The 12,933-nt window shown below is 47.8% G+C and overlaps 1 protein-coding gene across 1 annotated transcript in view; it reads left to right on the top strand.

The window, feature by feature from the left end:
• The window catches only part of LOC134353985 (extracellular serine/threonine protein kinase FAM20C-like), a 46,451-nt gene that overhangs the window by 4,884 nt on the left and 28,634 nt on the right, over positions 1-12,933 (top strand). Inside the window, exon 3 of the mRNA XM_063062606.1 lies at positions 10,155-10,233. Coding sequence (XP_062918676.1) covers positions 10,155-10,233 — 79 coding nt within the window. The remainder of the gene's footprint in view (positions 1-10,154; positions 10,234-12,933) is intronic.

The raw sequence follows: 12,933 nt of genomic DNA, 5'->3' as shown, positions 1-12,933 counted from the left end.
CTATGGCATGAGATAGAACCAGCAGGCATTAGTGCACCATTTGAACAGTATAGACTAGTGTGCATTGGACGGACCGAACGTGTGAGGGAACGCTGGGGTGCACTGTATGGGCAAGGATGGGCAGGGGGAAGCCAGCTGGATGGATGTGTTCAGATGTGCATCGGCGAGGCTGTGTGTGCCGCCTGGTCCCTGTTCATGCTCAGTAATACACACGCAGTATACGAGTGTCCGCAGGACTGGTTGTGCTGAGATGCTTTTACAGGGGCATGCTGTGTGGATACGTATAGATCAGGAGTTCCCAGACTTTGTTCTTATGGCATGGACCCCTACCATTGACCGAGAGGTTCATGGACATCTTGCTTGACGCAGCTCGTACACCAGCGGGGCTTGTGTGAGATCAAACGACGATGAGCCCTGTGTGTTGGGGTGTGTCTATCTTTAATTACTTTTCAGGAGCTGAGCACCACCAGCGAAGCAGCACTTACTGCAAGCCCCTGAAAGCCCCTGAAAGCCCCTGAGTAAAGTTGGTGAATCACTACTTTATACGTTATACTTTATTGTCGCCAAACAATTGATACGAGAGCGTACAATCATCACAGTGATATTTGATTCTTCGCTTCGCGCTCCCTGGAGTACAAATCGATAGTAAATATTAAAAATTTAAATTATAAATCATAAATAGAAAAATGGTAAGTAAGGTACTGCAGAAAAACCGAGAGGCAGGTCCGGATATTTGGAGGGTACGGCCCAGATCCGGGTCAGGATCCGTTCAGCAGTCTTATCACAGTTGGAAAGAAGCTGTTCCCAAATCTGGCAGTACGAGTCTTCAAGCTCCTGAGCCTTCTCCCGGAGGGAAGAGGGACGAAAAGTGTGTTGGCTGGGTGGGTCGTGTAGCTGTGTTGCTACAGCAGTCCATACCAATGGCAAGCTGAGCTTAACAGAACATTGCAATGAACTGAATTCATGGCATGGCTTGGTAGCTGGCACCGTGCTTTACGGCGCCAGCCAGAAGTTCGGGGCTCAATTCCCGCTGCGGCCTGTAGGGTGTTTTTATGTTCTCCCTGTGACAAAGTACGTTCCAGTCCCGCACCCCCCCCCAAACATCTCAAAGATGTACGGTTAGGGTTAGGGTCAGTAAGTTGCAGACACACTATGTTGGCGCCTCTTGTGGGCTTCCCAGCACAATCCTCACAGATTTGATTTGATGCAAACGATGCATTCCACTGCATGTTTCGATGTACATGTGACAAATAAAGCTTAGCTTGAAAAAAAGCAACTTAAATTCCACAGCTGGCATGGTGGGACCTGAACTTGGGCGTGTGGATTGTGACGCATATCCCAGAATTTAGAAAGAGGTGACGCTGAGATACCGGATGCTTGGATTATCCTCTTCCAAGATTCTGCAGGCTCTGGAATTGTGCCTGTGGACAGAGAGTTGCAAATATGGAACTGGATTTGGAATTGGTTCATTATTGTCACAGGTATTGAGACACAGAGAAAAGTTGGTCTTGCAGACTGTCCATACAGATCAGATCATTACACAGTGCACTGTGGTCGAACAGGATGAAACAATAACAACATGGAGTAAAGTGTAACAGCTACAGGGAAAATGCAGTGCTGGTAGGCAGTAAGGAGCAACACTTCATGTTCTGTCTGGGTAGCCTCCAACCTGATGGCGTGAACATCAATTTCTCCTTCTGATCATTTGTTTTTCTCTTTTTTCCCTTTTTCCCTCCCCTTCCCTCTTCCTCCACTCCCCACTCTGGCCTCTTACATCTCCTCACCTGCCTATCACCTCCCCTGCCTCCCCCCCATCCTTCCTTTTCCCCTGTGGTCCCTTTTCTCCCATGGTCCGCTCTCCTCTCCTATCAGATTCCTTCTTCTCCAGCCCTGTACCTCTCCAACCCACTTGGCTTCACCCACCACCTTCCTGCTTCCCCTCCCCTCATCTTTTTATTCTGCCATCTTGCCCCTTCCTTTCCAGTCCTGATGAAGGGACGCGGCCCGAAACATCGACGGTTCCATAGATGCTGCTGCGTTGCTCCTGCATTTTGTGTGTGTGTCTAAGCAACGATGTACAAGATCAGAATGAGGTAGATTGTGAGGTCAAGAGCCTGTCTTGTCATACCAAGGAACTGGGTGGGAGCTCCTCTTCATGGGAAGGAGGAGAAGTGAGAATATCTGGAGTCTTCAATTATGCTGGCTACTAACTAAGTCAGCAAGAAATTCACAAGTGGAGGCTAGCTTCTGTGATGTGCTGACCCCATTATGTAAGAAAATTCAAGTTCCAGTTCAAACTTTATTGTCATTCAACCACACATGAATACAGCCAAACGAGACAGTGATACTGCAGGGTCAAGGTGCAAAACAAAGTACCAACAGTCATACACAGCACAAAGCACATATAAGACAGCAAGCTCATATAAGATATCAGTGAAATTCATTTTTACAAAAAAAAACCAGTTCAAGACCCCAAATCCATGAACGTTGCAGCAGTCTGCAGTCGAACATATTATGGCTTGTCTTCTGCCAAGTGAACACTGGGGGGCAGCACTGACTGCTGCACATGCTGCTCCCAGCGCACCGACTCCAACACCTCTCTCCCTGACAGCGGTAAACAGGCGACACCGCGGCTCGAGTCCTAGCCTCACTACGATCGAGGCCACACAGCTCCCCCGCCACTCGCCAACAAATCAGTGAGTTGGACTTGCAGCGTTCCACATTAACAATGTCCAACAGGGTCTTGCGATCACAAGAAAAGATGATCACTGACTGTCCGGAAAGGAATGAGGAGGAAACAGGGGATTTAGCCTGACGTTAGTGGTATGGAAGATTCTGGAATCTATATTAAAGGATTAAGAATCAAACATCTAGAAAAGAATAATGAAACTGAAGAGAGTCAGCATGGATTTGAGAATGAAAATTAATCTTTAGCTAATTTGCTGAGAGTTCTTTGAGTGTGATTGGTAGGATGGGATCCGCAGGCAGGACTGAAAGAGTTGGATATTTGGAAGGGTTTCTGCAAGGTTCTGCACAGGAGTTTTGTCAGCGAGGTCAGGGTTGTGCTGTCGACATGTCATGGTGACCCTAGGAACGGTAGTTTTCATGACAAGATACAGGCCTTTCTACTGCTGCTGCCCATGTTGGGAACTTGGGAGCTAGCCAGATTTGAACTCAGAATCATCCATCTCGAAGTCCAGTGCTGATGCCAGTACACCACTGGCTGGCCCGGGGCATATATATACAGTACAAACTGACCTGCAGAAGCCTTTGGATAAGAGACACACAACAGTCTCATGTGCAAAGTTGAAGCCTGTTTTATAAAACAGTTCCTGGGTAGCACAGATGCAAAGTAAGTTAAGTAACAGAAGGGTGAAGAGTGGTTGAGGGCCAGCACAGACACAGTGGGCCGAATAGCCTTGTAAGCGTTCTGTGGAGCTATGTTTCCCTGCACTGAGGAGCTGAGGAACAGGGGACAGCTGAGAATACGGGCTAGGCTGTTCAGGACTGAAATGAGGAAATATGTCTTCACTCAGAGGGTAGTGAACCTCTGGAAATCCCCACTACCAAAGGCCGTGGAAGCTCAACGTTCACCTGAAACCAAGACTGGGCATTAATGGGAGAAGATCAGCTATGCCCTTGATGGGTCAAATGGCATCTTACGGTCCCATTTCCTTATACCTGAGGTTCTGTGCATAGAGAGGAACCTCCAGGTGAGGTACGCACAGGTGTGTTGCCCTGGTCCATGTAATAGAATGGGGCTTTAAAGAATCACCAACAGGAGCAGAAATGGTCTTCAGAGGACAGTGGTAGTATATGGAACCAGCCCAAGGTGTGAACCATCACTTTGACAGAATGTGACCTGAGTCCAGGGGAAGAGAGGGTTTCACGGAGATGGAGAGGGACTTGGAGCTTGGCACTGTTGCAAAGTGAGCACACACACACACACAAAAGATACTGGAAGAGCCCAGCACCAATGGAGGGGAATAATCTGTCGACGTTTCTGGCCAAGACCCTTCATCAGGATTGCTCTTAAGAAATTTTTCTACAGAAATGGTTTGCCACTTCCTTCTTCTGGGCAGTGTCTTTACAAGATGGGTGACCCCAGCCATTATCAGTACTCTTCAGAGATTGCCCGCCTGGTGTCAGTGGTCGCATAACCCGGACTTGGGATATGCACATGCTGCTCATACGACCACACACGACCCTCTCCCATGGCTTCACGTGACCCTGATCGGAGGACTAAGCAGGTGCCCCACCTTACCCAAGGGTGACCTGCAGACTAGAGGAGGAAAGGAGCACCGCACCTCCTTTGGTAGAGAGTATCTCCACCGTACCACCCAAATTTAATGATATACATTTAATATCAGATAAATAATTCTTAACACAGTCACAGAGGATTTATAATTTCTAAAAGGTTTCCAAATTTAAATAAGATTTACAAGCTACAAAGGATTTCCAAACACGGATACAATTCCTACAAACTAGAAAAACATACCGAAGAGTTGCAGTTGAACGAACCGTCTGTCACAGAACCTGAAGGAATGAATTCTAGTTCTTCTTTCTGTCATTTCTAACAATCTCCAAACTGTGATGGCACTTATACTAATTTCTGCTAGTTTACATCATCTGCATGTGGTCTTTCCAGATACCTTTGCTGGGACGAAGTAATTTGCACAAATGGTCTTAAAGCTTCTAACGACAGAGATTGGAAACATCCACAATTAATGCAGTGAGCACTAAGCCACTTGTAACCATCTTTGATGGGCTAAGTCATATTTTCCACATTGCCTTGCATTTGGCTAATGAAGACAAGCTTCTTGGTCACCTTACTTTGCAAAGCCTTTCTTCCACTTCAAACTGATTGCTGCTTGCAATTTGCTTCAAGAACTGGGGACTGGTTCTTGTTACAACAAAAAGCTGAGCAAAGAATATTTGTTGAAAGTTTAACTTTATTGCCAAGAACTCTGACCCTTGGGAAAGGTCATGCTGCTGTGTTAGAAAGCTGAGGTCAGCAATAAGCTTGTCAGGCTCTGAAAAGTGAATATCCGTCACAACTACATCAACGTAATAGTTGGAATGATATGACGGAATTGCAATCTTTTCACTGCATTCAGTATGTGTGGCAACAATAATCCAACTACCAGATACCTTATCTGATCCCCTGGGTGTAAATGGCTGTCCTCAGGCAATTTGGACCGAGACCCACAGCAATGAACTTGACTCTCAACAGTCCTCTGAAATAGGATTCTCTGATATACTTTATACTATATACTTTATTGTTGCCAAACAATTGATACTAGAACGTACAATCATCACAGTGATATTTGATTCTGCGCTTCCTGCTCCCTGGATTACAAATCGATAGTAAATATTAAAAATTTTAAATTATAAATCATAAATAGAAAATAGAAAAATGGAAAGTAAGGTAGTGCAAAAAAACCGAGAGGCAGGTCCGGATATTTGGAGGGTACGGCCCAGATCCGGGTCAGGATCCGTTCAGCAGTCTTATCACAGTTGGAAAGAAGCTGTTCCCAAATCTGGCTATACAAGTCTTCAAGCTCCTGGACCTTCTCCCAGAGGGAAGAGGGACGAAAAGTGTGTTGACTGGGTGGGTCGTGTCCTTGATTATCCTGGCAGCAATGCTCCGACAGCGTGCGGTGTAAAGTGAGGCAGCAACAGTCTAGTTTAATAATAAAAACCAGACACACCTCCTGGCACCAGCCTGATCACTGGACTAGGACGCAGTACGATGCTGCTACTGCTGACAACCTCGCAGGTGCTCCTCGCCAACACCTCAAAGTTCAAAGAATGTTTATTGTCAAAGTACGTATACTATATACAACCTTGAGATTTCTCTCCTTATAGGCAGCCACAAAACAAGCAAACCCAATAGAACCCATTCAAAAAGGAGGATGCCAAACACCCAATGTGCGAAAGAAAGACTGATTGTGCAAACAATAAAAAAAAGCAAATAATATTTTAATTCCACGTCCCATTCCCATTCTGATATGTCTATCCACGGCCTCCTCTACTGTCAAGATGAAGCCACACTCAGGTTGGAGGAACAACACCTTATATTCCGTCTGGGTAGCCTCCAACCTGATGGCATGAACATCGACTTCTCAAATTTCCACTAATGCCCCACCTCCCCCTCGTACCCCATCCGTTATTTATTTATATACACACATTCTTTTTCTCTCTCTCCTTTTTCTCCGTCTTTCCCTCTCACTATACCCCTTGCCCATCCTCTGGGTTCCCCCCCCCCCGCTTTTCCTTCTCCCTGGGCCTCCTGTGCCATGATCCTCTCATATCCCTTTTGCCAATCACCTGTCCAGCTCTTGGCTCCATCCCTCTTCCTCCTGTCTTCTCCTGTCATTTTCGATCTCCCCCTCCCCCTCCCACTTTCAAATTTCTTACTAACTGTTCCTTCAGTTAGTCCTGATGAAGGGTCTCGGCCTGAAACGTCGACTGTACCTCTTCCTAGAGATGCTGCCTGGCCTGCTGCGTTCACCAGCAACTTTTATGTGTGTTTTAAGCAAATAACATCCAGCACGGAAGTTCACGAAAGTGAGATGCATCCCACAGATTCAGGGGGACTGCAGGGCTTTAACCCGATCCAAAGGTTTTCAGATTGCCTAGCTCTGTCCAACCTGCTGTCTTGGTTGCTTGGCACCAACCTGGGACTGGAAGCTGCAAAACCCAGGAAGGGAAGAGGCTACAGGAAGTGATGGTTACAACCCAGTTCAACACAATCCTCCCCATCATTGAGTCCATTTACATGGAAGAAAGCAGCATCCATTGTCAAAGACCCCTCCAGCCATTCAAGCCACGCCTTCTTTTTGTTGCTATAATTGGGCGGGAGATACAGAAACCTTGGGTCCCACCCCACCTGGTTCAGGAACTGGCGTGGGTACAACCATCAGGCCCCTGAAGCAACATGGAAAAGTTCACTCACCTCATCACTGAACTGATTCCACAAGCCACCGGATCACTTTGAAGGACTCTTTACCACTCATGCTCTCAATATTATTTTCACCACAGATCCCACAGATGCTGGAAATCTGGGGCAACACTCACCAAGTCAGGCGGCATCCATGGAGAGGAAAATGCCTCCTGTTTATTTCTTTATTTGCTGTTTTTCTTCTGTTGTACATTGGTTGTTTGCTGGTCTTTGTTCACTGATGTATCGTTTGTCATAAATTGTACTGTATTTCTTTTTTTCTGTAAATGCCTGCAGAAAATGAATCTCAGGGTGGTACATGATAACAAATACAGACTTTGCTAATAAATTTTACTTTGAACTAGCACGCAGTGAGTCCTGTGTAACGAGGCTGGAGCTCGTCAATTTTAGGTAAGCTAGGTGCTGCACCAGACGGTAATGGCAGGGTGAGGGAAGTGCCAGGCCCTGAGATTGTAGATTGTGGTGCTGGACATTTCTGCTGCTGCTGATGGCCCACAGCCTCTCATGGAAGCCCAGTTTTCTTCGGCTGCCAATTGTTTTGAACCCACCCGAACCAGCACGGTGGAGGGTGCCCTCAGTTTGAAGGTGAGATCTTGTCTCCACAGTGACCATGCAGAGGTCATTTCTACCAATCCTGCCATGGATGGGTATTACTCCATGAGTCATGGAGTAGTGCAGCGCAAAAATAGGCCCTTCAGCCCATCAGGACCATGATAGCCGTCAAGTATTCATATGCTAACCCTATACTTTAATTTCCCCAACATTTCCAACAGCCCTCCCTAACTCCTACCGTTCACCTGCAATAATTGGATCCATTCATCGTGGCTGATTAATTTACCAACCTGTGCATCTTTGTATTGTGGAAGAAGATGGAAAGCCCAAGGAGGACATGGAAATTCCACAGACAGTGCTGGAGACGGGGATCAAATCTGGGACCCCAGAGCTGTGAGGCCCAGCGTGCCACAACGACACCCGCCCCCCCCCGTGGGTAACTTGTCAGGGATGAGGTCAGGAAGGTTCATCGCTCAGGCTTGTTTGCTTTTACCTGAGCAGACCCAGACCGACAGCCATGTCTCAGACAGCCCAGTCTGTGCTGGGGCTCCTGAACCATTGTAGGAGGCAGAGCCAGTGTACATTCTGACTGAAGCATGATGCCAGACAGTGATCTGTCTTCACTTTGATTTCAAAGTTCAAAGTACATTTATCATCAAAGCATGTATGGGTCTCTATATACAACCCTGACATTCATTTTCTTCCGGGCAATCACAGTAAATACAAGAAACACAATAGAATCAATGAAAGACCGCCCCCTGCAGGACAGACAAACAAACCAATGTGTAAAGAAAAAAAAACAAACTGCGCAGGTATTTAAAAAAAAGAGAAAAAAGAAACAATAGTGATAATAATAAATAAGCAATAAATATCGAGAACATGAGATGATGAATCCTTGAAAGTGAGTCAATAGGCAGTGTGGGGCACGTGGCCAAGTGGTTAAGGCACTGGACTAGCGACCTGAAGGTTGTGAGTTCAAGCCCCAGCCGAGGCAGGGGGTTGTGTCCTTGAGCAAGGCACTTAATCACACGTCGCTCTGCGACGACACTGGTGCCAAGCTGTATGGGTCCTAATGCCCTTCCCTCGGACAACATTGGTGTCGTGGAGAGGGGAGACTTGCAGCATGGGCAACTGCTGCTCTTCCATACAACCTTGCCCAGGCCTGCGCCCTGGAGAGTGAAGACAGCGGATGCTTTTACTAGTTTGTGGGAAGAGTTCAGTGATAGGGCGAGTGAAGTTGAATGTTCTTAGGTTCGAGAGCCTGATGGTTGAGGGGTAATAACTGTCCCTGAACCTGGTGGTGTGGGTCCTGAGGCTCCTGTACCTTCTTCCTGATGGCAGCAGTGAGAAGAGAGCATGACCTAGATGGCGGAGAACCCTGATGAAGGGTGTTGCTCTTTGTGACAGCACTCTGTGTGTAGATGTGATCAGTGTTGGTGAGCACTTTACCCGTGGTCAGCTGTACTGTTTCGACTGCTTTTCCGTACAAGGGCATTGGTGTTTCCATGCCAGGCTGTGATGCGACCAGTCAGAATACTCTCCACTACACACCTGTAGAAGTTTGTCAAAGTTTTTGATGACATGCTGAGTCTTCGCAAACTTCTGGGAAAGTAGAGGCACTGCCATGCTTTTGTAATGGCTCTTACATGCTGGACCCAGGACAGATCCTCTGAAGTGATAACACTGAGGAATTTAAATTTGCTGACCCTCTTCACCTTTGATCCTCCGATGAGGACTGGCTCAGGGACCTCCAATTTCCTCCTCCTGAAGTCAGTCATCAGCTCCTTGGTCTTGTGGCTCCACTCGGTCGGGTTTTCGATCTCCCTCCTCTCTGCTTATTCATTACAACCAAAGTTTTGGCCAATGGCCTCGGTGCTGTGGGCAAACTTAAATATTTCTTTGGAGCTATGCTTAGCCTCGCAGTCATAGGTGTAAAGTGAGTAGAGGAGGGGGCTTACACGCAGCCTTGTGGTGCACCTGTGCTGGTGGAGACTGTGGAGGAGATGTTGTTGCAAACTTGGATCTGTAAGTGAGGGAACTGAGGAATCAGTTACTTGGAGGCATTGAGGCCTTAACTTCAGTCTTATCCGGGATCCTTGATGCCACAATCACTCGTTTGCTCCAGCGTCACCAGCAGTCACCTCTGGAATTTGTCACTTTGGTCTGCACGTAGACTGAGCAGTGGTGAAGTTTGGAGCTTCTGCTGCTAAGTGACTCACAACCTTCAAACCACACCAGTGGCGAACACTGGCCATTTCCTGTAAGGATAAGGATGTGGCAATTTGAATGGTTCCTTCCACCGCATGTTACGTGTTAGCTACAATGCATTGTAGCATCTCTGAAGCCCATGACATCTACTACCCAGATATCACCAAGACTTGCAGCTTTCCCCTGACTCACTGCTTAGAAGTGAATTGCTTTTCCCCATCAGCGTGTCTACTAGTTGGAACTTAATATCAGTAATAACTTAATATTGAACCCTTCCAGAGGACTACTTCCTCCAGACAGACGACACTGGTGCTAAGAGACATCTCCAGGTATGTAGGGATGGGTAGTACCACCTGGACTAGCATCTATTGGTTGCATTTAAAATAATCAGTCTTGACAGGAAAGTAACTGTTGAAATTTCTTTTCCCAGTTCAGAAACTTGGTGGGACTCAGCTGAAGTTGACGATGACATTGCAGAACTATGGCAAGGCCTTGTTTAAACCTTTAAAGTAAGTTTGAGATTCTGGCGCTCAGCTCATTCTCTTCAAAGCGGAAATGAGTAAGAATGCTGCCTGATTGGAGAGGGGGCTGAGTACAGTCCAAAGCAGCCTCACTCTCTACCGACTCATTCAGGAAGATAAGCATCTGCTTGCTTGGGGTCTCCAAACTTCTCCACTGTAAACAGATGTCAATTAGTTCTGTCCTCTCAGGTGGAGCTGTCGGTCTGGATGATGCTCAGTTAGCTAGCCACGGATCTCATGCCGCTGGCCTCCCAGATCATGCCAGTTCTCACTACCAAATCTCGTTGCCTTCTCTCAAAGAATCCACCAGGCTCTTGGGTTGAGCGTGTAAGCCACTAAATCCCAAGGAACCTCTTCATCTACATCCCAGAGTTTTGGAAAGGATTGGCTACAGGAGGGCTGGGCGCTCTGGCTATTTCGTTTCAAATCTGTACGGATTCTGGAATGGTCCTGCAGTTTGGAGTGGAGCAAACGTGATCCCACTGCATAAGAAAGGAGAGAGAGAATGGGGGATTGCCAACCTGTGAGATTAGCAAGTGAGAAATACTAGAATTTACAACAAAGAATGGAATAGCAGGACACCTAGAAAAGAATAAAAGGAATGAACATTCACTGTAGATGTATTACGTTTGACTAATTTACAAGAGTTCCCTGAGGATGTGATCAGTGCAATAGATAAGGGGGGAAGAGTAGATGTGATATATTTAGATTTTCAGAGGGCTTTTATTAAGGGTAAATATACTGGCATGGTTTGAGAATTATTAACACTACACCACCAATATCAGCATATTCAGCCCCAATAATACCTGCTGCCTACTGAGAGATAGACATTGGCTTTTGGTTAACTAGCAGCAGCAAAGAGTTGAAATCAAATATTTTTCCCAAACTGGCAGTCTGTAACTGCTGGGGTTGGTGCTGAGGACCCGGGTTATTCACAGCCTGTATCAATGAGAGAACCAAATGTCATATTTCCAAGTTTGTTGATGAGGCAAAGCGAGGCCAATTGTTTGAAGGAAGGAGGATGTACAACAGTTTCAGTGGCTTTATTAACAAGCTGAACAAAGGGTCAGAACTTGTCAGATGGAGTGCAATGTGGGCAGTGAACCAAGAAGTAGAGGATTGTTTACGTTGTGAGTGATTGGGTAATGCAGATGTTCAAAGGGCATGCGTGTTCTTGTACAAAGTCACTAAGGTTGTCATGGTCCGGATCGGGGTCCCTTTAAATTTACCTTGTTTGTGTTACGATCCGGACCGTTGATTCCCTGTTTTCCCGTGTCCCTCGACTTTGGTGATTAGAGGCAATTAACACTCGGCTGAACCGGTAGTTTATAGTCTCCGGCTTTCAGCCGTTCGGTGCGGGAGCATCTGCAAAGTCATCCAAGGTACGGTGTGCCGATGTCATCTGGCCAGAGCAAGCCTAGTCTCTGCCGAAGCGAGCGCTGGTAATTCGCCTCTCCTCACCGGAGAAACCCTGTCCAGTTACCTCGCCAAAGCGAACCTGCAAAGTTTCCTCACCAAGGTGGGTCCGTCAGTTAACCCGCCGGAGGGAATCAAGAACTGCTGTCTACTGTTCCCGGGCCGAGTCGAGAGCTCACCACTACCCGAAGGCTCTAAGTCAAGTCCTGGCTCTGGCAGCATTCAAGCACCAAGTCAAGTCCTGGTCCTGGCGGCATTCAAGCACCAAGTCAAGTCCTGGCCGTTGCGGCTTCCCAGTTCTGAGTCGAGTCCTGGCCCTGGCAGCTTCCAAGTTCTGAGTCGAATCCTGGCCCTGGCGGTCTGTGATTCCTGTCCTACCCCCTTGTCTGAATCCCTTCTCTGCCCCTCTCGCCTCTAGCCCTCGTCTGCAGCCCCCACCTGCACTTTGGTCTAGTTCCATCACCGGAGCTAGATAGGTACTGTCTGGTGTTCATTCGTGTTGGTCTTGTCTTGCCTTGTCCTCGCCTCCGTGGGGTAAGTCGGGCCGTCTTGCCGTTGCCCCGTGGGGGCTCATGTCTTGTCGTGTCTTGTCCTCGCCTCCGTGGGGTAAGTCAGGCAGTCTTGCCGTTGCCCTGCAGGGAGTCATGTCTCGTCCTGTCCTCGCCTCCGTGGGGTAGGTCAGGCCGTCTTGCCGTTACCCACGGGGGGTCATGTTCTGCCTTGTCTTGTCCTCGTCTCCGTGGGGTAAGTCAGGCTGTCTTGCTGTTGCCCCACGGAGGGTCATGAGTCCCGGCCCTATGTCCTGTACCCAAGGAGGGGTCCCGGCTCTCTGTTCTGTGTGTGAGTCCCGGCCCTATGTCCTGTACCCAAGGAGGGGTCCCGACTCTGTGTTCTGTGTATGTGTCCATGGTTCCATTGAGGCTCTGTGTTCCCACGTTCCTCCTCTCCCTAGCCCATGTCATGTCCTTGCCTGGTTCTGGGGTCTGAGCCCGAGGCAAGACCCAGGGACTGGGTCCTTGCCCAGTCTCTGGCTCGGAGTCCATACCCTAGCCTCTTCATGTCTCCTCTAGTTCTGGAAGCCGATTCCGAGTCCAAGCCCAGACCCTTGGTCCCAGCCTAGTAGTAGTCCTCAGTCCTTGTCCAGTTCACTATTCCTGCTCCTGCCTTGCTCTCCTGGTATCAAACAATAAACTAAATCTAAGTAACCTCACAAGATGTGTCTTGCATTTGGGTCCGCCCTTGCTCCCAATGCCCCGCCATTGTGACAAAGGT

This window comes from Mobula hypostoma, chromosome 11 (assembly GCF_963921235.1).
Source record: "Mobula hypostoma chromosome 11, sMobHyp1.1, whole genome shotgun sequence".
In the NCBI taxonomy this organism is placed as follows: Eukaryota; Metazoa; Chordata; class Chondrichthyes; order Myliobatiformes; family Myliobatidae; genus Mobula; species Mobula hypostoma.
The sequence above is the reverse complement of the archived record's forward strand: the minus strand, read 5'-3'. Positions and strand labels throughout refer to the sequence as shown.